The 26,815-nt window shown below is 40.8% G+C and overlaps 1 protein-coding gene across 1 annotated transcript in view; it reads right to left on the bottom strand.

Moving 5' to 3' along the window:
- Window positions 1-893: 893 nt before the first annotated feature.
- The window catches only part of LOC124167637 (titin), a 222,146-nt gene continuing 196,224 nt past the window's right edge, over window positions 894-26,815 (bottom strand). Inside the window, exon 13 of the mRNA XM_046545616.1 lies at window positions 894-11,641. Coding sequence (XP_046401572.1) covers window positions 11,553-11,641 — 89 coding nt within the window. The 3' untranslated portion in view covers window positions 894-11,552. The remainder of the gene's footprint in view (window positions 11,642-26,815) is intronic.

Below are 26,815 nucleotides of genomic sequence, written 5' to 3'. Positions count from 1 at the left end.
TACTTTATGTCCAGAAATATGATTTTATTTTGGGTCTCTTAATCACCCTGACAATCACAAATAACATTTCCATAGGTCTGCCATTTAATTTATATTAATTTCGCGCAGGAATCGTATTATTTAATTTGCAGCTTTAACTAAACTGCTTACTTACCAGTTCCCAGGTTGTGTTAATCCGTTGAGTACTCCAGATGACTCGGTGCCTTACCTGAAGAATCCACAGCGCCTTTTACGTGAGATAAAATAATTTTTTTGAGAGACATGGGTAAAAATCATAATAACTAATTAAATTATAGTTCCAAATGGCCGCTATACTGCACTGCAGCAAGAGCGCGAAGCTTGACAAAGGCCGATTCATTGGGCCGCGCAATTATTTCATCAATATGTAGGTTTTAACTACAGTTAAAATTCATTCCTTTTTCGTTATTTTATGTCTTAGTGTTCTCATATCAGTTGATAGCATATTTTGTATGGAAGGAATACTTGTGCGAGTATAATAAAAACGTGTAATATGAAATAGCAGAAAATATTATTATTTATACTTACATACTGCCTTTACATAAAATGTGCTAGCACCTTGGTCATGGTACTAAAATTGCCGTAGTATTGGTAGTATAAAAGGATGAATTTGTTTGGCTCGATAGTTTATTGTATTTAAATGACCCTGAAAATAACAAATTTGTTTAAGATAAAGCGCAGGGCTGGTACCGCATTCATAAATGATATGGTTAGGTTTAATCAGTATCCCTTGAGCTAATATTTCTGGGTATTGTGGTTTTGTTCACATTTTTTTCCACAAATCTCGTATTTCTGCAAAAAATCAGCCTTCGCCACATGGAAATTTGAAATATGAAGGAATATCTTGTCAGGAGAAGGAGAAAGTAAACAAAGAATATTTTTTGGATTTCTTTATTTATGTTACATAGTGTCTGGTTAGGGAAGAATCGAAGAAATTTTACTGAATACCAATCATTATACAAACATACACTTTCCACTAGAGCTGTACAATGCAAATACAGAATCTTATCATATACCATATGAAGTTTTTTTAATAATGATTATTTATAACATTACATCCCGGAATTTTTTTATTTCCGCTACAGTTTTCTGTTCCTAAGAGGGTTAAACTTTTCTCTGCGACCTTTCATCCTATTTTGTTCACTCGTTTCTTGTTTCCTTTTTTGCCATTGTCGGGCGACATGTTCGCCCTTCGCCACGCTATGAACATCGCCATGTTGCCGCTAAGTGACCAGGCGGCGTGGAATTTTGAAGCGTACATAATCATTGGTTGAGGAGGATTTCTAAAATATTTCTAGGGAAATTTATGGACGGGCAGAGTTGTGCTGGAGATTTATTTTTCATGCCGACAAGTTGGAAATTTTTTAAACATTAGGAACGATTATTGTTGTTCCTCGCTTAGTCGTGTTCAAAAGTACGTTCTCATAGCAAATTTCATAGCTAATAAAGTGACATTACGGAAAACGGGGTTTAGTTCCAGATCAGAAAGAAATTTTTGGAAAAAAATGATGGCATTAATTTCGCACCACTGAAAACGTAAACAAATGCAATAATAATTACTTCCATGATAGGATGCCACCAATGTATGCCTCGCACCAATATCAGAATTTTGGTTAAAATATGATTCTTGGTTGAATTTGACCTTAATTATAGCACTTTAAGTAGAGAAGTCTGAAAGGATAACCGAAAGATGTTTTCCATTTGTTGAGAGGGTAGGGATTGCACCAAAGCAGATGCCAGCACGCATAGACAACATTTAGTCGGAAATTCCTCGGGCTGTCTGACGAGTAAAAACCGCCAAGAGACCTTGCATTACTCAAAGAACATGCGTCATTGAGAATAAGCCCCCTAATTCCGCGTTTTATCTGGTCCATACATTACCCATTCCATTTTGCATTGACTCATACAACAGCCGGAGAACGTGTCGGCCTCGAAGGAAGAGCTAGCGTGATACTGAGTGCGTGACGTGCAGCATTAAAAATGCATAAACTTTCCCCATTCCCGTCTTCCTTTCACAGAATTCGTTCGAAATAACGAAAGCCGGCTTAAATTAACCCGTCGAGCTTAGTAAAAAAAGTTTATTTTAAAATTTCGCGCTATAAAATGGAAAACGAGAGGAATTGGAGGATAGATGGAGAAAAGGCTTCGCAAATAAGTTGCAAATAAATCAAAAATATAAATAACGTCTGAAAAACTATCAATACGGTTGCAGTTTTTGCCAAAAATGTTAGACTGAAAGCACAAAAGAGGAGTTAAATAGTTTAATAAGCTGTACCATGGAATTTGAATACCTCGCCCTTGGATACATCGTAAGGGCACCTATGATTCGCTAATTAAGTCTCTCATTATCAAGGTAATATTTAATGCGATGAGTTTTTTCGGACTCAATCATGGTGAATTTTGTAATGAGACAAATGCTTTCGAACTTGAGGCTGGATAACGAGGAACAAAGAACTATCGTAAGCGATAAATTTGCCATTCTTTGAACAACTACAACAACGGTTCCCACTAGACATGAATTCATTATTCATTGAACTGGGTTTAAGTTTTTAAGTGTAATAATTTCCGTGCTATGACCTATCATTTTATGGTAAGTATGGTATGTTTTGTAGAAAGTTTTTCCCATTTTTAAAAATTAATATAATACATCCTGAAACTTACCACTGCTAATTTAAAACGAGTGAATAAAATATGTAGAAACAACTAATACCTCTCCAATTCTCTGAACCAACAAACTCTCAATTTCGGAATGGGAAAATGGGTACACGAACAGAGTTTGGCCTAAAATAAATCGCGTCGAACTTGTATAATGCGCACGTTTATTTTAATTTGTTCTTATTTTGTATTTAATTTTCTTGATCGTTGTCCCGAGTCTGAGGCGCGCAATCGTATTCCGCGTGTAAGGGAACCCAGGCACCATCTCTCCTTGTCGTCCGTTGACCCTGGGCGCAGCGCTATTAAAGACGCTTCCCCTTCACGACTTGATCGATTCGAACGCGAGGTACGCGAGACAAAAGGCTGCAGCCTGGAGGAATCCTCCGGCTAAGGACTCGGGAGATGTCGGTGATGCTTTGCCACTGGAGGGTTTGATAAAGAGGGAAAACGTGTGTGGAAATTACACTCGAACGCTCACCTTTTGCAATGGGAAATAGACGCGTTCATCCTCATATCAAGGTGGCGTTTACAGGGAGCGTTGGAGGCAGAGGAGATCATTCACATCGTGTATGAGACAAATCGGAAAGTGTTCTGTCAGATCTCTTTTAAATAATTCATTCTTACCGAAAAATATTGTCGCTGTAATCGAACAATAAAGTTATAATTGTTTTATATTAATTTTATTGTTAAATTCTTAGCTTAGAAATTTCATGCGAAAGGAAGAGGGAATTTATTTTGAGAAAACTTCTATATTTTATTTGTAAGGCTGTGCTCTACTATCGTTGTTTCCTGGTTTTCCTGAATATTTTTTCCATCGAATGTAAAATCAAGTCATCATGAAGATCATCTAATGATTGCTAATTTAGAGGAACCGTTCAATTGTGAGTAAAATGGAAAATTTACCTAACAAACATGGAAGTTAGCGTTAAAAAAGAAATGCTAGCATGAGTAGATTCTCAAAGTTTTCGAAAACAGAGTTGAAAATAGAGTCATCAGATTTGCGAATTTTGCTCTTTCGTCGTTACCGACGTAAGTGAGAGCTACAAAAATAATAAAATAATCATAACCAGTCCCTTTTGGAGACAAATGTTTGTATGAGTCTCATTCAAATAAAATAATATTAAAAGCTCGCGGTCCTAATTCGAGAGTTTTCACATTTGAGACCTGAATGCCCCTAGTTTTATAAGTACAGTGGGAGAAGAGAGTGGTGCGATTATCCGGTCGCGAAAAGAGGGTTTCTCCAGGGTTACGTGCGAACGCAGACGGGGGTAAGGGGAGTAAGTGGGAGCTGGGGCAGACGGCCGTGGTGGGGGTGGCAGGTTTAGAGGGGGGGAGAAGGCGTAGAGGGGTCAATTGTAGGCGTGCAGGCCACACCCAAACGTGGAGTATGCATGCATGAACACCGTCACGAGGGTATAGGGAGCACGTTACTCTCTCCAGTCGTTCCTAGCGCGTTATTTTCACCATCCAATCTTAGGCTGCCTTGGCTGCTTCCTTTGTCTGACTCTTGATTTTGCTCAGGGTACGTGACCCGTCCCTTAGAATCCTAAAGAGTGAGCTTATTTCCAAATAATCATAAGATTGTGGCATAAAATTGCACTAATTTCCGCTCAGTTACAACATATTCCAATGTGGGCTGGAAACTCGGGTAAATGACCACAACTTTTAATTAGTTCCTTCAGACAGTCAAAAATGGTTTTAGTACGTAGGGCTAATGTCAAAGTCAATACTAAACTCCATGACGGCTGTGTGAAAAACCATGCTTGGGAGAGTGTAAAGGTTCTATAAGTGTGGAACTTTACCAGGGCGTTTTCCTGCTGTCTTGTAACCAAAAAATAATCCCACAAAATGAACTGAATATTAACGGTAGCTAATAATTTCATATTCGAGAGGAAAAAAGTTGGCTAATTCCTCAGTAATTGGTTTGGGATTGATCGTGGGCATAGAAATTGAACTCTTATCCGGTAATCTCGCATAGAGAAAAAAATGAAGTATACGCTCTCGTGTCACCAATCGTATATGAGAGAAAATGAAAGTCGAGCAAATCAGTGAAGAAAAATCGATAACTTTAGCCAAGTTCATCACTAGTAACCAGATTTGAAGCAACTCAATTACCAAATCATTTTAGTTAGAAAATTTTTATCAAGGTCACAAGGGTTATGGAAAAAAAATTCGGCATGATGTAAGTCTGTGAAGTCAAAGTCACCTTAACTTAATACGTGAAGGTCCGAAAGGTAGTAATGGCGGTGAAAGTAAAATAACGTACCATATTTTGATGATAACTACATATTGTTATCGTATTCATTTTAGGACGTAGGTGGTTCTACTGCATTTCTGAGCGGTTCTAAGGCGATCGTATTTCGCACTTTCACACCTGTGGTTCGGAGCCCGGTGAAGGTTTCAAGAATAGACCTGCTGCGTCCGGACTTTCGAATGATAGTCCGCAATGCGGGGTAGGGGGCGCCTACCGCCGCGACGCCGCCCTCTGCAACGCGGTTTCGTACGAGTTAGATCCAGGATGGCCAATTTGGCGCGGCCTTGGGGATATCCCCATGAGATCCATCACATGGCACCGCTCAGGAAAGTGCAATTGCTCTTTCGCATCATGTATAATAACCCCAAAAGTAATCGTGAGACAAATTTCTTTTGTTGAAACACAAAATCCCGAGTAAAGGACAGTCGTGTCCCTGTAATATTCGATGAAATTAGGGTCTCTTTCTTCCTGTTGATTTTCGAGGTGTTGGCCTTCGAATTTCTGAGAATCATTCTTTAGGATTAAAAATTTTGAACGTAGTTACGTGGAGATAGTGGGACAGTAAACTTTATTCTAGAGCTTATTTACGATGCATATCTTTGAGTAAAGTAAAATCTCAAGTTCAGCGATATTTAGAGAGACCACACCTAATTATTTCCACGAAAAAATAATCTCAATCGCCTGTAAGAGGCAGGTAGAATGCCGTAATAGTTTATTTTATATCCTTTTTTTTTCTTCAGCAAATCATTTGGTGATGAACAAACAAATATTCTCTCATTTTAATAAACCAAAGGATGAAGTTCACCATGAAAAAATATTTTACTTGGCCGGGATTCGAATTCCAAATTCCCAGTCAGGAGTTTGGGAGATCCGGGTTCGAATCCCGGCTAATTCAAATATTTTTTTACGGCAAATTTCATCCTTTAATGTTTTTAACTTTGCACCCGTGCGCGTGACTGCGTACAAAGTCACTTGTTTCATGCAGTGCATCTATTATCAAGCAAAAGAGGGATTCTGTTCTTTTGAGCTGTACCTACTTGACTCTTGTTGATTAAAAGACCACGATTGGCAACGAGACGAGGTGAAGGCCACATTCAGGAACGTCGTTCATTTGTAGAGACAAGAACTCTGAGCCGTAACAGGTGGATTTCATGAGGCGACGAATAAAATCTGGCGAGAGGAGAGGTGTGATTTCGGGTGAAAAATTCCTCGTTTAATATTTTAGATGAAACAAAAGGGTTGGTTAAACGCTCTCGTCGGAAAATGCACTCGCTTTTTTAGTTGAACAATAGCCAAGAAGGAGTTCCAACGCGCATTCACCTCGTATATAAATGGCCAAAAAAGAGTGGGGTGATGATGACGGTAAAATCGCAGCTTCGAAAAAGAAGGAAAGGGTGCGAGAGTCGAAAAAAATGTAAAAAGGTAAAACGCCGCCCCCTCACTGCGGTCGCCGCTCGTCTTTTGTCCGCCCGCAAACACGCGTTGGCGCGTGCTCACTTAAAAACTTCCCCTCTTGTCGTTTTCTTTTGAATGCGCTTCTCTCCCGGTGGGTTCCTCCCTCGCATCACTCGTGACGGCGCTTTTCCGCGTACGACATCGCTGTACGTCGCCCTCCCAGCCAGTGGCGAATATACTGGGGGAAAAGATGAAGGACATGGGCTATATTTTCACCTTCATATTACTCCCGTCTTTAAATGAAAACTTTATGTCAACATTTAGATTTATTCCGGAAAAATATCAGGGAATTATAATAGTGTTTTATTTCCCAATTCATCAGAATTCTAACTGCACGACTATCGATTAGTAAAAGAACATAGAGATGATAGAGTACCTTCTTTCAAGGCTAGTGGTCATTGGTGTAGCATGGCTGGTGGGGTAATTAAAAAAATTTCATTCCTCTCCAAAGATATTGAATTTGTGATTTGTAATTTATTCTGGAAAAATATCAGGGACTGATAATAGTTTTTTCTCAATTCTTCTGAAGGGTGTAGTATGCAAATTGCACGACCATAGATTTAAAAAGAACATCGAAATGATAGAACACCTTCCTTCAGGGCTCTTGAGCAATGGTGTAGCATGGCTGGTGGGGTAACTGAAAAAAATTTCATTCCTCTCTAAAGGTATTGAATATTTGCACGATAACCTCTGGAATTGAATAGACATCAAAATGATAGAATACGTTCTTTCAGGGCTGGTGTTCAATGGTGTAGCATGGTTGGCGTGTTCACTAAAACATTTAACTCCTCTTTAAAAATATTAAATGTTTGTGCGATAACTTCTGAAATATGGTAGACATTCTCCAAATGCTTTAGAAAAATGCAAAATCAAATAGGAAATTTCGGTAAAATTGAAGGCAGTAATTCAAAGGCGAGATCACAGCACTGTTTTTCGATTCTCAAGACCGAAAATACCGGCTTACAATTAGTGACAGAATGAAAACGTACTCACGAGGAAAATTTTAAAACAGCTTTAGGATTTTGGAAAAAAATTCGCATTGCCCTCTACAACATTAGATAAAATCCGAAAATAATGCACACACTGTGGCCGAAAGCACAATGTGGTATTTTTACTTAACATCTCCATCTGCAGCCGCTGTGAATTAGGAAATCGGCGGGAAAATCACCTTTGCTTGTAAGCGATGTTGGCGCCGGACGAATATCGCGGTGTTTCCCTTCGGAACACTGGAAAATAAAATGATTTCCATGCGGTAGAGTCGGGATACCTGTTGATCCTAGCGAGCATTGGCTTCGTCGGCAGTCCATTGCACCAAGGAAATGCAGGTCAATGGCCGGCTCTATGTTAGGTAAAGGTTACGAAGCACAAAATCTCCGCCCGTCACAAACTGAAAGCAAGGGGGAAAAGGTACCGTGGAATAAATTCCATAGTTTTGCAAGAGACATTTCAAATGAGCCCAATGGAGCTATGGCGACCCCAACTTCTCATTTCGTATAACCAAACGGTCATCCATCTCGTGTACACAAAACAAAACTCCGTGTTAAACTGTACTAGTAGGTAGTATTAATGCTGTAGTAATTATGTACAAAAATGTTTTATACCCAGGAATTCTAAAATAACTCCGTCTACGGTCCGTGCGACGCACTTGTTGACGGGGAAATCAATACTTCCACAAATAATTCGTACAAAACTTGTTTCTTAAGGCGCCGTTTCAGTCGATTCTGTGTCAGACGTTATAAATGGATAAAATTCAAGTACAATACAAAATTCCTAAGATATCTTAACCTTCTTAATATATTGCGAACACATTTGTGAGTTTTTCTTTCATCAAAACGCTCTTGGTTATATATAAAATTTACGGTTGTCTAAATAAATATATATATCCAGGCAAAAGCGGTTTTATTCTTAAATTTCATTTAACGCATGAGCTTCATGAAGACTTATAAACCACAGCTATATAGACACACCTCAAAAACCGTTTTATAATAAGATTGTCTACCAGCGGAAATGCCCGATTTTTTGACGTCACAAACCGTGACTCTATATCGTATCAATGTCATATCATATCAGAAAATCGAGCACTTTAGGGTGGAGTCCCACATGGATAATTTCAGCCTATGCTACAATGAAATCAAGACAGTAGATCTCTGACGATCAACTGATGCATTTTGACATTAAAGATTTTTCAAAGCATTTAAAAAGCTTTCCTTTCACTTAGAAACCATTTTAATGCTCGAGACACTTGTTTAGTTCCTAATTCATAATGTGTCACATGACAATTCTCAAACAGATTTAAGTCGAGAATTCACCAAAACGATGAAAATTTTCATTAAAATTATTGTACACCCTGTCAAATGAAGCATCGTACAGAAGGCTAGCCAAATTTTTCATTCAGGAGCGATTCCAGGGTTCCTTCCTACTTTAACGAAACTGTATGGTTTTACAATTCGTGGAGGAACCCATCAGTTCTCTAGCTCAACGAATATTCGATTGATTTGCACCATTCAATTCATTTCCCAATCTTATTTGCATAGTTAGTGTGCTAATAAATGCACTCTTTTATTTTCTTCGAGCTTCATTGACCCGTATCAAGACATTAAAACGAAATTTTCAAACCCTACGTTCACATGGCAAACCTTCTAACAGTTGATTTTAAAGGCTCCGATAATTTTTATGAGGAAAATTTTCGACTGAAAGGAGTGAGATTCTAGGCCAAGAGTACTGCTTTCAAACCACACTCACGCTCGCGAGAACTACTAGTTTTGCTGCTTCAAATTTACTTTACTTGGCGAGCAGAAAACAGGTCCAGTACAGCAAGAATCTATATGAATCGTAGTGAAAGTGAAAACTTAAGCTCATAAGAGCGTCAACACTGCAGAAAAGTCAAGTTAGAAATATGATTTAAAGTAATGGATTTGGCATGGAATAGATGAAGTAGCTTTAATTCTACATCGTATATACTTTTTTCTCTGACCTATTTGTTCCATAATAGACACACAGGGAGTATGTTAGTTTTGGAACCAGTCCACTCCACCGAATAATCGGGGAGACATATTGATTGGGCCACGTGGACATGCCACCTGGAAAATGGCATACATGGCATCGTGGCGGACTCATATAAGTGCGCAAAAGGCAAGATAAAAAAATCACTCTATAAAATGTTCTTTGCGCAAAAAACTGACAACCATTAGGATGAAAATAGTCTCGTCGTATCATCATTTCAAACATGGACCTAAAAAAATCGAATATTTTTACATGTTCACATTAGTTGAATTTCTGCTAGTTTTCGGTTCAAAAAAGCTAAACTTCTACAACTTTTTTCCACTACTTAAGCTTCATAAAATTTGTACTGGATTTTTTAAGCCGTTTCTCCTTATACACACTCGCGTCCCGGCTGGGGCCAAAGCTCATTGGTGACAAGCCATACCTCAATAATGAAACAGTTTAGACTGTTCCTAGACAAAAACGACTCATGTCACAGCCCAGTTTACGAACACAAAATTTTATTAACAAGCCCTAATATGCTTCACGGGCTCATTTTGTGAAGGGATTTTGCAATGTGCAGGCCATAGATATGATTAATTATCGATTAGATTCCGAAAAGGGGAAACATCTCACCAAATTCCTCCATTTTTATGCGACATTCTCCTAGAGTGACCACAAAGCTAAGGAAGGCAACTTATTGCTTATCGATATATTGATCGATAAATGAACGATAATTCCTTGAACCTTATGGTGAGAATTATATGCGGATAACATCGATAAATAGAATCTTTAGGTCCGAAAGCAGATAATTTTTTACTCCAGAGTCAATCGACGAGCTAACTTGAACTAAGCGCATTCAAGAGAGTTCCATAACGGACATTAAACCAGAAGAAAGGATTTATTTATACACACCGTCTAAGTTTCTAAGTTCTCAGCATTTTCATTGATGGTGACTCTCGAGTGAAACCTAAAGGTGCGCTCTGACATTATACATTGGTTACTCAAGTAAGACATAATAATGAGGGAAATCCGTCTGCAGTGTGGGCGACAGGGATACCTCATTCTACTACACATCACATTAACCATCACCGCCAAACTTTAAAAGCAACAATCACCTAAACACCATTTCGAATAAAATATTGGTTTTCTAAGTAGCATACACTCAAGACCTTGGCGCCACACACAAGAATTCATTCGGAAAATTAATCCTCTGATAATTTCTTCAACTATCAAGAGGAAGGAAAACACTCACCTTTTCTTTTCTACACCAAATAACGTATGCCAACAATCCAGACCTTTAAAATCCAAACATCAAAAACACTTCCCTCTGTGACTCTGCGAATGGCTTCAACAAACTAACATCTTTCTTGACAACAGTCTAGTCACAAAAATACGTTTTGCGTTTGAGCGAGCACGTACGCATGGTATGCGACACGTTGAAACGCAAAATAACCACCAAAACACACAATACCTTCGTACGTTCCATTTGTGACTGTGTTATTTGTCGCCGCTTCAGTCCTTGAGAAACGCGACATTACGTTTGATCTGGCCTCCGCGTGAAGTAGACTATGATCTTAATCTCTTGAAACACAAAAAGTATCTTCTTCACGTCGACTAAACACTTTCAATCCATCAACAGGAAAACGCCATCACTCACAAAAGTTACCCTAACCATCTCGGCCTCAGCCAAGTTCCTTGCACCACACTTACGTCGAAGCGTAAACGTCCCTTTGCGTTACGAACGGCGAATTTCTTTCGGCGGAAAGAGTCAAGCGGTATAACGGTACGGGTTCAGTGACGTCCTCGCAATGAACCCTGTCCCACCTTGGGACAGATGGCACTAATTTGGGGAATAAAACATACGGTGGCACAGATTCGTGCGAGGATTCTTTCCTCTCAAACATGAAGAAAACGTTCAGTATTCCTTTTCGGAGACCCTTAGGTAGGGTTCCGTTGGCTGAGACATTCCTCTCGGACGTGTTCAGCGGAAGAGCCAGCCGGTGGGGCAGCGGAGACCGTTGCGCCGGGAGGCTGATGAGTTCGGAGGCGGCGGGGAGTCGCAGAGCACTCCGGTGTGGGCACCATCTGCCCACACGGAGGGCGCGGCGAACGCTGTCCTGGGATAAGCCGTAGCGGAGTTACCAACGCCAGCAGCGGTGCCCAGAGAGCCCCGCCGCAGCCCTCCTCACTGATGCTCTAAAGAGTAGTGTCGGGAGCGCTTCCAGAAGCTCTTGAAGAAGCCGCGCTTGCCACGAGTTCCGTCTGGAGATTCACCTGGAAGGAGAAGAAAACGCGGCGTTAAAGCTTTCCCAAGCCGTGCTTTAATTTCATTTTGTAACATTTTGATTCCACAACACAATTAGAGATTCATCGCGAGGGTTGGTTGAGATAGAGCTCACTGGATGCTGAGCCACAGGCATGCGAAAATCGAACATTTAGGGTAAGAGGGGCAAGATCCTTTCCCTTGGCCACCTCGCACTACGAGAGTTTTTGTGGGGGTATCCAAAGACTTCAAAGGAGACTGGTGGCTCAAATGACAACTATCGGTAGCCTCCTCCAAATACCATACCGCACGAATGCGCTATACCGCTGACTTTTCTCCGCGAATTGCTCTGAAAGTAGTCGACGGATAGAAAACAAGTCTTCATTTTAAAGCTATAGAGTACTCTACAACAAAAAAGGTAGCAAACAAGCTCATACGCCGGATTCATGAAATATATTGCCGAAAATTTGTTGCATAATGACGGTAGAGTGGTTCGCCCAGAAATCATAGACAGGTTCTTACTAAGGGTATGGCGGTAAATGGTTGATTTGGCAACTGTTTATCTCTCGAGTATCTTAATTGCAGAAGTTCTGAACAGAAGATGATGGCTGAGCTGCTGGTGAGACAAAACAAAGAAACGCAATAAAAGCCCGGAAAACATTATCGATACGTAAAAAAGTATTTCCATTAAATGACAGCGATTTTTGTGGTCAGGGCTATCTACCCATTTTTGACTAGTGCGGCGGAATTCATCCATCCAACCATCGTAAGAAAACCTGGAAGTGTTGGATCGGTTCATCCGTACTCTGTACATTTCACCTGCCTAGTAGATAAGAGCGTCCGATTTCCGCGCAGTGCCCAAAGCTGCCTTGAGCGCGACTGTCCTTATTCCGCACATTACCCCTAACCCAACTTTCCTGACAGACAGCACCCAAACTTCGCATATTGCTGCTATGCCAACGGCAATAGGTCGTCTCTCGGGTGTTAAATGGGTACGAAGCTATACATGTGTGGTACCTGCGGGCAGAAAAAATCTTGATATAAAAAAAATTGTATAATAGCTGGTCGAGGTATATGCTAGAGATAACTGACCAAACCAAAAACCTACATTACGCGCTCCAGCTTGTTGATTAAGCCTACCTCATAAAGATCTCATACACTGGCATCGTACTCTGAAGTCTCACGAGGGAAAGTAACCCTTTTCTCTCACTTAGTCTTCGCACTTTCCCGAGAATTATTTTGACATAACGAACTACCAGCTACTGGTCCTTTGTGGAATACAGACGTCTGTATTAGTGGACCTTTTCTCGACCCTTTTTAACGGTTTTCAACATTTATTTTTTTTAACTTGAAAATTTCACTTCATCATTGTCGTAGCACTAAAATCTTTGTCTGTGAGATACAGGAAAATATAAAAAGTCTAGGTACTCTACATGCACTAAAAGTTAAATATGATAAAGAATAAATGAAGATGTACAACCTTTGAACATTTTCACTGTTTTTTTTTCTTTTCATACGACGGGTTTCGGCGCTAAGACATCATCCTCGAGTACAGCAAGAAATTTCTTATCGTTCCATTAAAGTTTCGAAGAATACACATATTTATTTCACACTTTACCTTAAAAAAGGCGGTATATATTAAATAAAGGGATTCCCTCATTGCGGTTCACCAAAAATATAAGGCAGAGTAAAACAGGTAGGGGTCGATACGCGAAAATTAAATTTGTGATTGTTGATAAGATTCAACATCTACGGCCTCGGTGAGAGCCATCATATATTCATGGTGATAAAATATGCGGAATATGGATGCGACCGTGTGGACTGGCTGATTCGTACTCCGCACATTTTACCTGTCTCAGTAGATAAGAACATCCATTTTCCGCTCAGTGCCCAAAGCTGCCTTGACCGCGACTTTCCATACTCCGCACATTACCCCTAACCCAACTTTTCTGACTGCGAGCGTCCAAACTTTCCATATTGCTGCCTTGCCAACGGCAATAGGTCGTCTCTCTATATCGTAAGTACGTATAAACTTATATACCACAGAAACAGGCTCGAGAATATACCACAAATGTAACGCCAATCTGAAGAAATATCTCAAACACATGTTTATTATGAAAAAATATTTTAAAAGCGTGTTTATTACGGAGAAACAGCTTAAGGCCCGCATACACCACCACATGACCTTGCACCTAGAAGGAGTATGGCATGCTCAGTCTCCACACCTGCTCGGAACAATTACCTATATATAGTGGTCATTTGCGGAAGTACGGATTAGCGGACCTTTTTTTCGGCCCTTTCTGACGGTCATAAAATGTGCGGAATACGGATACGACCTCGTGGATGTGCCGCGACACTTGCCAATTCCATCGGCGAATCTCGAAGGGAACACGGCGAAAGCTTGAGAAGGATGAGGAAAGGGATGGGGAAACGATGAATGTGCAAACCCGTGCGGATGAGAGTGGAGATGTAGTGGGGTTTTTGTAGAATGAGGCGAAAATCGATGCCGAAGGTCAAGGAGGTCGATTTGGGGATTCCGGGGAAGGGGGAATGAGGGCCTTAAGAGTGTAAGGTGGGGGGAGGGAAGAGAAAGAAGGAGGAGGAGGTAAAAATGCTCGAAACACGACTTTCCCCATCCTCCTCTCACCCAGATTCCCTTTACGTCATATTTCGCCTTCCCCACCTCATCCTACAACGCCACGAATAACCCATCATCTTCCAGCCTCTCGAACCACGATCCCTGCAGCGCCCTGAGGGCCGAAATGCGGACAGCGAATGCGGAGGGATACTGAAGACCTTACGAGCTTGTGCTGATGGGGAAATCTTTTTTATTTATTCTTAATTATTCCCGTTAAATAGCGTAATTGGCGTTTTAAATCGGGGTTTAGAACTTAACAAACAAACGTACACGGTACACACTTAAACGGCATCGGTGTTGCCGGGGTAATGTCCCCGTCTGCCAACCCGAAGGTCGCGGGTTCGAATCCCACCTGAGAGGATGTACTCTCATCCGGGGCATGAATGTATGTGACTGTTAAGCAAAGAAATTGCAAGAAAGGATTATATAGTCCCAAATTCGCGGCTAATAAAGATGGCGTTATTATTATTTCCTGGATAGGGGCAACCTACCCAGGCGGAATTCATACCCGCGTCCTCTTGTGTGGCATGCAAGGACTTATCCTTACTACGGCCGTTACCTAGACCGGAAAAATGTTCTAAAGCTCCCCACTGGGTAAATGGGATAATTCGCCAATTTTGACGGCTGACTCTGATGTAGGTCGCATCTAATGATTCGGCCTCAGTCGATACTTATTGTATGAGGAAAATTGAAAAATTTAGGTGTATTCTTTTTTCCGCTTTCAGTGAGGAGATTGATTTTCTTGTGTATCACAACGGCGCTCTCTTGGGTGACCTTGAGAGTATCCGAGTCAACGGGAGACACTCTTTTTAATATTAAATATTTGCTGTGGGATTTATTTATCTCTTGATTTTTAAAAAGTTTTTTGAGGAAACAAAAATAGCATCCTCAAATATAAATGGCTGCATTCCCTACATCCGAATCTTAATGCACGAAACACGGCAAACATATTGCACCTTATGCACACCTTAATTGCTGCGTCATTAAAATTTAAAGCAGTAGTATTTCAGCAAGTCTGGTCAATAGTTAGTTTTTGCTGGTTAGAAAATTTTCCTTCAGGATTAATGGAGAAAGTTGTATTAGATGTTATTAGAAAAAAAATATCGGGGAACCCGGGGCGGAACGGGGTAAGCGATTTTTAAGTGCAAAAAAAGCGGCGATAACTATAACTATTCCAATAACACTCAGTGATTCTGTGCTCCAGTGAGCTAGTTTTCGATGGTCAGGATAAAATGAATTAAAATATCTCAAGTAAATATGATTTTGTAAATTATGCCACGGTTAATGTGGCTTAAGTTAGTTGAATTGAAGTTACTTTTTAAAATACGAACTCCATCTCAAACTCAACTTGAGTTCGAGATCTGAACCACCGAGATCGAGTGAGGACTCAAGATTGAGTCTGATTTTGGAATATGAACCTGAACGCCCACACTGTGCTGCTAGGTAGCGGTTGCCTTCAGGGGGAAATTACACAGCTATTGTGGTAGCTTACCCCCCCCCCCCCTATTGCGAAGACGATACTCGGGTAATCCGCAGCCTATTCAGCTCTCCCTCGAATAACCAAGAGTTTGCTGTAGTTGATAATGATGTTAATTTCGTCTGCCGCAGATCTTCAAACGCTCCACCCGACTACAGGCGGTAGTTAATGCGGGGGAAAGAGGAGTTGACACATTATCCGTCACCGCCGCCGACGCCACCGCTAAATGCTCGCGGGTTGCCCCCGTAATAAGGGAAGGCAGCTGTTGAGACCCCGAACCCACCTAACGGCAACGACAAGGACATCTACTCAGCATTAACCCCTTAATATCCTGGGAAAGACCCTTTCACTCATTCCTGCCTTTCTATTTCACCCATTTTCTCTTTCCCCACCCCATACATCCTGAAAATCCTTCCATAATTCCATTTCTCATAACTTACTTCCATTTCGTCGTAGCTGACTCAGCGGGGGAGCCTCGGATCATTGAGACGTGAAGTACGGCCTGGATTGACGATGGGGGTGGCCGTGGAGGAAAGACACCTCAATCATGGGGAATCGTGAGGTAAGGCATCGTAATTTGCTTCCACTCGCCTTTACGACTCCTCCGCTGCCGCCGTGGTGAAAAGGGAAATTATACGTAATAAAATACTGAAAAGAATTTTTAATGATCGTTGCAGCATGAGTGTACTGCCTAAATTCATTAAATAAATTCATTTAAATTATCGCGGTGTCTTCCACGTCATAAGTAGTTAATACGTCAGTCTTTTAAATGGATATATAAAGGAAAGTAAGTTAAGACTTAAGTGAGTCAATATAACTTGACAAACAAATGAAACTTCCCTTTTCCGGTTGTAATGACGTGAAATCTAGGTATATTGTTGGAATTTTTCCAATTTTTCGTCCAAAATTCGATACACTACAATTTATAGTTCAGTGTGCTACTTTGGGAATGTATGTATGGAACTCAGTATGCTCTTATATAAATAACACCAAACTAATGGACGCAATTTGTAGTCACACTACCTAACCTAGCTATCCCGCTGACGTCTTCAGGGCTGAAAAAGTCTTTTGACCAAAAGGCTCCAGCAGGATGGAGAAACTAATTTCGCCACAAGACACCTAAACCACGAGGAATGACCGAAAGTCCGTTCTATTAAAACATAGGTTACGGAAAAAAAACGTATGTTCGACAGATATGCACTGAAAATGAGGGAGAGATGAAATTCAAGAGATAATGTTGAATTTCCTTAGAGGATTTCCTGGAACGAAAAACCTGTTGCAGCACATCAAATGATGAATAGTTGGAGTAAATTGTTGCCTTTGCAATTCACTGCGGTGAAATGTAACTCTAATAATTTTAATGGATAAATATCTATGCTGCCAAAATTTACGAATTTTATCGTCAAATAAACTGGCATCGTATTTATTGCATAGGTAAACTGTTAAAGAAACGATTATCTATTGAAGCGCCATATATTTCTACAGGAAATTTCCTCAGAAGGTAAAAGAAGGCTGAACTACTTCAAACTTGGAATTTTGAGTGCCTATTTTTGCGGTAAGTTCCAGCCGAGAATTTTCGTCACTCTCACGCGTCCAAGTGTTAGGCGCATCAGGTTTCGCGAGAAATGACCTCAAATTCCTCCCTACGAGCTGGATGCCAGCCTTCTTTGACGATAAATTACCCGTCTCACTTGGCATTAATCTACTAGCTCCGTTCGTATCTTCTCCACTTTTGCCTGGGGACATATTCCCTCCGCTAGTCCAATCTAATTTTCAGCTTCCACATTTTTTCTTCCCGACATCCTATTCTTTTCCACCCACCCAACCCTTAACGCGCCACACTCATTTCCCAGCTCTATATCTTGACGCTCTCATTTTATCTTCGCGAACGATCCTCTCGGCACTTTTTATATGCCTGAATTCATTTGCTCGTACCAACTTCTTCAAGACGTGCACCCGGTTTGATCCGGGATTCCACTGCTCTAGCCCTTGGCTGGAGTGCAACCAGACCAAAATCCCAGAATATACTGCTCTAAGAAGTCTTCTGTCCATTTCTGAGTGATATTGATATAAAAGGTAGTTGCACTATTCCATTATAATTTAATGCGTACGACGCGTTTCGGCTTACAGAGCCATCATCTGGTACAAGACACTGTGGTCTAGTTGAATACGATATTTAAATCCGCTTTGTGGAATTTAACTGACAAATCCAGGTAGAATCTGGCCTGATATGCTATGCTTACGCACTAAATTATTGTGTAAAAGTGCAAATACCATTAATTTCGTTATGTATAACTTCCACCATATCATGCCTGAATCAGTTGAACTTTTTCTGAGGGGTCTTTGAAATACGCTAACTCGGTTAGGAAAGAATGGACCCCATGGGCATATGTAGTTATCTAAGCCCACACTCTTCGGTGGAAGATCGGAAGGAATATTTTTCACGATCTGCCGAATGTTACCTTACTTCTTGACTCGCCCATTTATGACAAGAGCGGGGCTTCAGCACGCGTTGGTGAATTGATTGGGTGTATTCGGACGCGCCGGAAAGTCTATCTCAACCTCTTGTTTCCCGACATAGTAGTTGACTACCTCGCCTCATTAATTATCACTCCATCTTCCTTTTCTTCCTTCTTCCGTATACGACCACTCCCATCTCCCTACTCTACCACGCCTCGTTACACTTAATCATTTCAGCGCACTAACGTCTCCCTATTCCAAACCACTTACAAATATGTATATGCCTTTGCCGACGAAGCCTAACCCATTCACCACATCTATGCTGTGTCACGTTCGAGGACAGAAATAACCATCTCAAACTTGTAAATGTGATAGAGTTTACTACCTCTAATTTAAATACTCCACGATCGAAGTACAATGAATAGTGACAGTAAAATCTTCTCGGAATGTCATCCGGGTAATCTCATCAATCTCTATCGCTGCCGATGTTTCGATGAAATCCTTTTCCATCGTCATCAGGTCCGATTGGGCAATCGTCATCGGTCCTGTTGGCGATGGAAAAGGATTTCATCGAAACGTCGGCAGCAAGGGAGATGGAGGAAATTATCCGGATAAAATCCCGAGAAGAATTTACTGCCTCCATTCGCTGGGAAAAAGTGAAGTAATACGATGAAACGCGCTGCTCTGCAATAAGATAATATAATCATAAGTTGCCAGGGTAGAAAAACTGTGCAATTTCCATCCAAAACAATTCTCCCTGATCCCCTTGGGTTATTAATCGTTTATCTCACTGTGCCAACGTGGCTCCTCAAAATGCATAGCGCATTGAAAAAATACTCCAGCCTTTTGGCTACTCTGATGAATTTTATTCGTCCATCCTCCACACGGAATCTTTTTCAGTTTACCCTCGGCCGTAATCTTAACTTAATTACCAGTTATCATCCTCTACTTTCCGTCTCCAGATCTCTTGAGGGTACTCACTGCGTTGGCAGAAAGTGTCGCTGAGACCGTCGCAGTGTCTCCAATCATAGCGTTGGAGCTGGCTAACATACAGCTGTTACTATATTTACGTACAATTTATCAATGCCTTCAACACGAGACATTATTCATGTCTAAAAATAAGTTGATGACTAGGAGAAACCGACTCAAAAATTTTTCTTCGACATTCTCTCATGGAGCTATTGACAACGAGAAGTGAACCATCACGCGGCATTAAAACAAGTATTGAAAGTTACGATCAGGAAAATATTGGCCTTTTTTCATCAACTGAAAATTTGGGCCTAAAAGCTAGATCACGGAATTTTTAGGGATTTTTTTTACTAACACCGAGGTCATTTTTGTGAAAATAACTCGAAAATGCGTTTGTATCTTCCTATATGTAACTTCATATGCATAGATAGCTGTTTGCTTACGGTCTTCATTCTTAAATGATGGAACAATCCCTGCTTTTACTTTTCGGGTGTCGTGAAGTCCTCATTAATCTATACCCCACTTCCAGCTTCTCTCCATGGATTCCTTCCGCCGGACCTCCCAGCTCCTCTCCAACCCCTTCAGTGCCCATTCAAGGGAAAACACCCCTACTCATATCGATCCCTCCGTTCCAACCTCCGCTGCTGCCGTCTACACCCTCCCAAAACTAACAACCCCTTATCACATTCCCAAGGACACACAATTAGAAGAAGGCGCGGGCGTCCATTCATGAATTGGCCCTCTACGAAAAAATACGCAATTTACGTAAGCGAAAATAAATAATGTTCTTTCTGCGGTCGTGAGGGTTTTCGACACAGACTGTTACATTATCGCAACCAAATCCTTATTTATATTTTTTTATTACCTTTTCAGTATTCGAAATATAGAAATTAGGGCTGAGTGGTCACATTGAAGATAGTTTTACCGCCGCAATTAAATTCACTGACAAAGTATTTCTTGATTACTCCCGATAAGAGCGACACAATTATTGCAGCTTAAAGGTATATTTTTTTCAGACCACGAGCTGAGAAAAAGATGCAAGTATTTATACTAACGAGGAGCTGAAGGGTACTATTAGTAAAAACACCTGAGTAGTAACTACAACAATAATTAATTATTATTGCCTTTCCTTGTATCGCATGGCAAAATCGATGAGTCGCATCTATATATTGCCAGGCTTCCTCGGGTAATTTATATCATTATTATGTAAACTGGAACGAGATAAAGACTTGGATTTAACATTATGGTACGTTGGAGCAGTGGTGAAGCATTGTTTACGAGGATAACGTTTTGTATACTTGAGTGTCATCAATTCTAATTAGATCTAGTAATGAAATGTAAAGTTCGCTGGGGTGGTGAATAGTGTGTTTAATACCAACTCCGATGGCCCAGGTAAAAATACCGGCAGTGCCAGAGGTTTTAAAGAGGAATCCTGATCCATAGTTAGGCTCTGTGTTGAGTATTTTGTACTGTACTCCATCCGCAAGACGGGACCTTAAGGTGTGGTCCCTTGTTGCCTTTCTCCAAGAGCAGCTAATGCCGACGTGGCGTAAAGTGACCTCAACTGTCAACGGCCGCTTCCAAATATCTTACGATATTTTTTGAATTCCAAGTAATAAGCCCTCTTTGATCATATTAGGCTGGATAATGGATAAGTTCCTAAGTAACTCGCGTCGTGGCTTTCTCTGGAATAAGCGCTATAAAAAGTATTTTTCACATCTCCTATGAATAACGGTGGTAAAAATGTAAAGTAAATGACTTTGGTAATTCCAAAGTTATTGGAAGTAAGGATGAACGTAAAATGTACTTGTTGCCTTAAAATGAAACTTATTCAACTTGAAAATTTCCTGAGACAAAATATCGAACAGAGGTCTTCTGATAAACGTTGTCACTCGTCTGCAGAACAGAAAAGAGGCGCGTAATTTCTTATGTATTTGCTCACTTTGGGACCACATGCTATAAACCCTTAACCAGTGACGTGCAATTCTTGTTACGCTACCAGTGACGTGAGGTTTGAGAGACCGCAATAAAACAGAAATTCATAAAACGTTGCAAAGTCATTTTTATTGCTTAGTTTAATGATTCTATGACTTCTCAACTATTAAAAAACTTATATTGAATATTATGCATTCCCAATACGAACAAAATTATTCAGTAAAAATTGTTACTTGAAACAGGATCAAAAAACTGATATCAAAAACACTTGAGTTATTATTATCGTACTTTTTTACTAAGTACTTATATACCCACGTTATGCAACTAAAAATGCTTCCTTACAATTTATTGATAAGTATTGAATATCCACCAGCATTAAGTTTATCGGTTTTTCCAATTTAGTGACGTGAGGTCTCACAGACCACTAATAAAATTCAGTTGCAAATTTTCAGAAATAAATAATAAGAACGTTAAATTTTAAGAGTGCTATGTCCTTCTTATACAAAATTACGACGCTCACTAGGATTATAGATATTTTGATATAGCAATTTTGAAAATATTCATAATTTTAGAGACGCAGCGGTCTCTCAGACCTCACGTCACCGGTTAAGGGTTGAGCTTATCGGTGACATCAGTAATCGAATGAAAAGTCAAAAGTAGGCTAAAATAGGGCAGAAAGAGGTTTGCCTGTGCATCCAAACACGTCCTTTACGGAGACCTCTGAGGCAGTCTCCTTCCACGCGTGAAGTCACCCCATCCGTCTTCGGCTTGGAGGTGGCCGAAGACGAGAGGCACACGTCAGTGTGTCAATTATCGATCTGCCGAAACGTGAAAAAAATAATGAAAACTGCGGACTCGCCCCCTTAGCCGCGTAAACGAGAAGCAAAAAGAGGGATCTTCTCCTCTCTTGTGGTCTCACACTCCACGTTGCCCGCGAGAGAAAAAAGTAGGGGGAGATGGAGAGAAGGAAAAAAACGGATAAAAACAGGTGACTGACGACCGTCGTTTCCTAATCGATGTTCTTCTTTCGCCTCGTCTAGTGCGTGCCGCATTCGAATGTGCGATGGGTGTATCTACTCGAACATCTCTATTGCCAGGAGCCTTCACTATCCTCCATCTAACCCATATCTCGTCACTGAATTGCGCTTTGAGTTAGGAAGGCGTTTCGTTATAATAGTATGAGTTTCCAAGTGAGGCTGCGGTAATACCCTCTTGATTTTTGAATCTACACCAGTCTCGTGGCTATAAAATTTTTAAGCATGCGAAATTTTGTTTTTCACCAATTCGATAAATTTATTTATGGAAAATGATCATGAATATGCTCGAAAACTGGCAAATACTGTTTCAAATCCCCAATAGATACAAAATTTCATCGAGTCTAAAAATTTCAATTGTATTACCGGAGATAATGAAAGGTGATGACTAACAAATTAACCAGCCGTTAGCCTTGTTGATACATTATAAGTCGTATGACAATTCTCGCAATCGCATCTATTGAATCCACAGACTGCGGCTGTATTATCGAACTCCTGTATCCTTGTACCGAACTATTCGTCAAATATCTCTAACTAAATATTTTATCGAAAAAAGTCATCGATATAACGTCCAAATCTTAAGTAAGCGATGGTTTACTTAGTTGCCTGCGCGCTATCGTATTAACAAGTGAACTATTACATGTTACAGCGCCATTAACTCTCGCCTCGAATACACTGAACAAGAATGCAGGAAGGAGACAAGAGAATGCTGCAAATGGCTCCTTAAAACTTGGCAAATGAAGGTCGTCAGTCGTCAACACAAGGGAGTTGGTAGACCAAAAGACTGGGAAACCTTGGGTGCCACACCACTCGCGCATTGCAAAGTTTGCGGACCCCGCTGTCGCGAACTGTGGGCGAGCGCAGCTGTTACGTAGTTTGTATCCCGTGGGTGTGAGAAAAAATGAACGAATAAGATCTTCTGAAACATTTGTCTGCAAAATTCATCAAGGGTATCTTACCCTTGTCAGTACCGAACTAAAGCTAAAAATGTAAATATGTATTCATTACACTGAATTTTATCCAAGTATATTTTTCAACTTAGAGCCCGCATAGCATTTCTCCATTTCAGCTATACCTTCCCAAATATCTAATGGAAGAAGAAACAACTAATTGTAAGTAATTTCCACCCTATGGTTCAAAACCTAACAGTATAACTTTGAATCTAGCCAAATTTTTTATGTCACTCCTGAACTCATATTATTATTTGAATCTTGAATCACATCGACAAGAGAGTGTCAGTTAGATATTGTGTAAAATTACGAGAATCTGGGAATTACCTTGGCATTTCTTCTTCCATGAAATATACTTGCATTGTCTTTTAAAATACGACAAGAACATAGAGAGGAGTATCTAATTATAAAAGGTAGGCTTCCACGGTTAAAGCTATTAATTGCACTCACTCGGATTTCGTGATAAAGCCGCGTCGAGTTGTCACTGTTCGCGTCGTTCACATACCTGGCCGACGTTTCGGAGGCATGCAGAACTACATCTTCTGGGCCCACCAGCTAACAACTAAGTTGATCCAGTTTATCGCTTGGAGAGCCCAGAAGATGGGGTGCTGCATCGCCTCTGAAACGTCGGCCGGGTTTGTGAACGAGGTGAACAGTGTCGATTCGACGCGGCCTCACCCCGAAGACCGAGTCAGTTCAATTAAGAACATATATCATTCATGGCGTCCCTTGTAATGGTGGTGTAATAACGCCACTATTACAAGAAGTAAGATCATCTACCAGCCGCACTTCGTAGCACCATAGGGTGCCACACCAAGCTTCGCTCGCACGGGCGTAATTTACGACCACTCGCGGTGAACTTTGAAACTCGGTTTATACGGCGGGAGAGTTTATTAAGATGCACGAGGATGAAAGAGAGAGGGTTATGAGGGGCGGTTTCAGGGGTTTCGGCGGGCGGAATGGAGTGGGTAGGGGAAAGGAGAATCGATTTAACTTTCACTGCAGTGAAAGAGGTGGGGAGTTGGGAGGGGTAGGGTGTCCTCGCGTCGGGATTGGCGCGGAGGCTTAAAGCAATACCTTTATCCTCAGTTTAAATTGTTTTATTTTATTTTTGGAATTAGTTGAATGAACGTTTATTTTCTCTCTATATACACTAGCTTTTAACCTAGGGTATATGATTTTGGTCCCTGAAGGCGATGGCAGAGGTAGCTATCGAAACGTCGGACTACAAGAAACTAAACTGGTGGAAACCCCAGGAAGATTTCACCATTATTCTAGGATATTTTACAATTTAGAACCCGCACAACTTCTCTCGATTTCATCTATACTTGGCCGATTAATTAATGGAAAAAGAAACAACGAAGTAATTTTCCGCCTGCTGATTCAAAACTTAACATTATCTGACTCATACTCATCATCAGGTGGACATTTTATTTATATCAGTAATTTTACTGGGTATTATACTCAACGTCTTGTACATAGGTCAGTTGACACATGAACTCGAAGCCAAAGACTACTACTGCTGAGATATGGTTACATTAAGTATTCCAATTCCATCGGGAATCCAATTCCCGATTTTTCTCCATGCACACTGAATTTTATCCGCCGGCACTCACAACTGCATCACGCCGTATGCTCTAAATACAATCGTTTATCTTCCAAATTTTAACCATTGTCAGGTGAGAACCCGCATTATTCATTTAATATGTACTTGGTAGTTTCTAATAGCGTTTAGAAGTCAAGTTGTGGTTGTCGGTGACGAATTTGCTCGCCGCCGAACGCCGCAAAAATTCCCGGCGGGATCGAATTCTACAGTCGGCGCACAGGTTTTCCCCAGAACAAACCACAGGCGTGTAAATTTAGCGAATTCGTGGTAAAAGAGTCAGTTCTCTTCCCTACTCCGTCAAGATATTTGTTTCGGTGTTTCGGATCTTTATTTGGAATTTGAACCGGGTACACTACCTATAATTATCACGCTAAGACCTCTCCCACTAGACCTCCATACCCTTTTACAAATAGACGTGTTTAATATAGTGTATTGTAGACCCTAGGCCCTTTTACAAATAGACGTGTTTAATATAGTGTATTAAATAATAACAATATGGAATTTACATTTGGTATTATAGTTTTCTTTTCCTCTCAATTTCCCATTAGCCACTATTTTCACAGTTACGTAGAGGGCTCGTTTGCCAAATTTTAAATTCTCCATTATGTTAGAGATTGAAGAATAAGGAAACCTGATATATTCGTATTTCGATTAATCGCCGACTTCTGGAGTAATGTGCGGGGAAATATCGACAGCCTTAAAATTTTTCTTAGATAAGTTGATGACTTTACGCTCTCTTGCCGAGCGGGTCTCCGCCTCTGAGATACTCCTCTCATACTCGAATCGCTCCTCGCTCAGTTCGTTGTTATTTACAATCTTTATGCACTCTATTGTGAGCGATTCATTCTATCGAAGAGCGGTTCTCCCTGAACGAGTCAATGAACCGCAACTACAATGATATCATCATCTCATGCACGGTGGGCGGCAGCTGTCGTAATTTTTCACTTCAACCTTACTACGCGCACTTAAGCTGCGCGGTTCATCAAAAACTGCTACGGGCGTAAAGACAGCGTTACGCGAATGTTACGTTATGTTAAACGAATTGGGCTCGTAGCCGCTGGAGACTGGGAGGCTGCGCGCTAGACTTGAATTGCTTGAACAATTGAGAATTGACATCTTTAAGAGCGACACGAAGAACATAATATTAGAGCCCCACTATAAGTATTTCCAGGTCCGACGGAAGCGATAAATTAAGAGATATTTTGCCGAGCGGATAGATATGGGAATTCTTTTTTCCCCCGAACCATAAAGGACTTCAATAAATGCTATTCATAATTTCCTCAGAGCACTTCCTTTTTATTTGTAAACGGCTGGTGTCCTAACACCCCCTGCCACACGTCTTTTAGGCGGCTTGTGGGGTATTACGTAGATTACGTAGTATGAGAGAATGGCCAAATAAACATTTTTTGTTTTAACTAATATTTCCTCACCATCTACCTTATTATTAAATGAATGGCGATTTCGGGTCTAATGTTACGTCCTCATTCTTGGTCTTTGGATCCTTCAACTCTGTATATCGATGGCTAACTTCTAACTAGACGTATCTTAAGTTTGGCCAGTTTGAGACAGGTATCTTAAACAAAGTGTAATAACATAAAAAAAACAAAATACAACAAAAAAACAACTCTTTGTTTGCAAATTAATGCTTCTTTTTCATTTTTATGAACTTTTGGTTTTCTAAATTCAGTGTACAAATTAAAAAAATTAATCGTTCTTTTGCTCTCCTGAAAAGTTGTTATTTTTGAGATGCGTGTAGTTAGAACTTAGCCATCGATATGAGAGCTGAAGAGATTTCACACTTCGTTGCTGACGAAGATGCTCGCCGCAGTGACACACATTAACCCGGCCGTGCCTCGAGAGAGTAGAGCGGAGTGTCGGTTAACCTGCTAACACCCCTTAGTCACCGGAGCGGTAAGTCTGCAAGGGAGCCATGCCATTCCCTTCTGTCGTGTTCACTCTTTTTTTATTTCAAGTGCAAGCGGGGTGCCTCGGGGCAGGTGGCACGGGAGGATAGCAATATCGGCGGAAAATAAAACGGCCTCCCTCGTGCGTGGACATGGGGTGTGGTTCTTGGACAAGGGGTGTGGTTCGCGAGAGGCGGCAGGCGGTTGTCGGC

This window comes from Ischnura elegans, chromosome 11 (genome assembly GCF_921293095.1).
Source record: "Ischnura elegans chromosome 11, ioIscEleg1.1, whole genome shotgun sequence".
Lineage (NCBI taxonomy): Eukaryota > Metazoa > Arthropoda > Insecta > Odonata > Coenagrionidae > Ischnura > Ischnura elegans.
The sequence above is the reverse complement of the archived record's forward strand: the minus strand, read 5'-3'. Positions and strand labels throughout refer to the sequence as shown.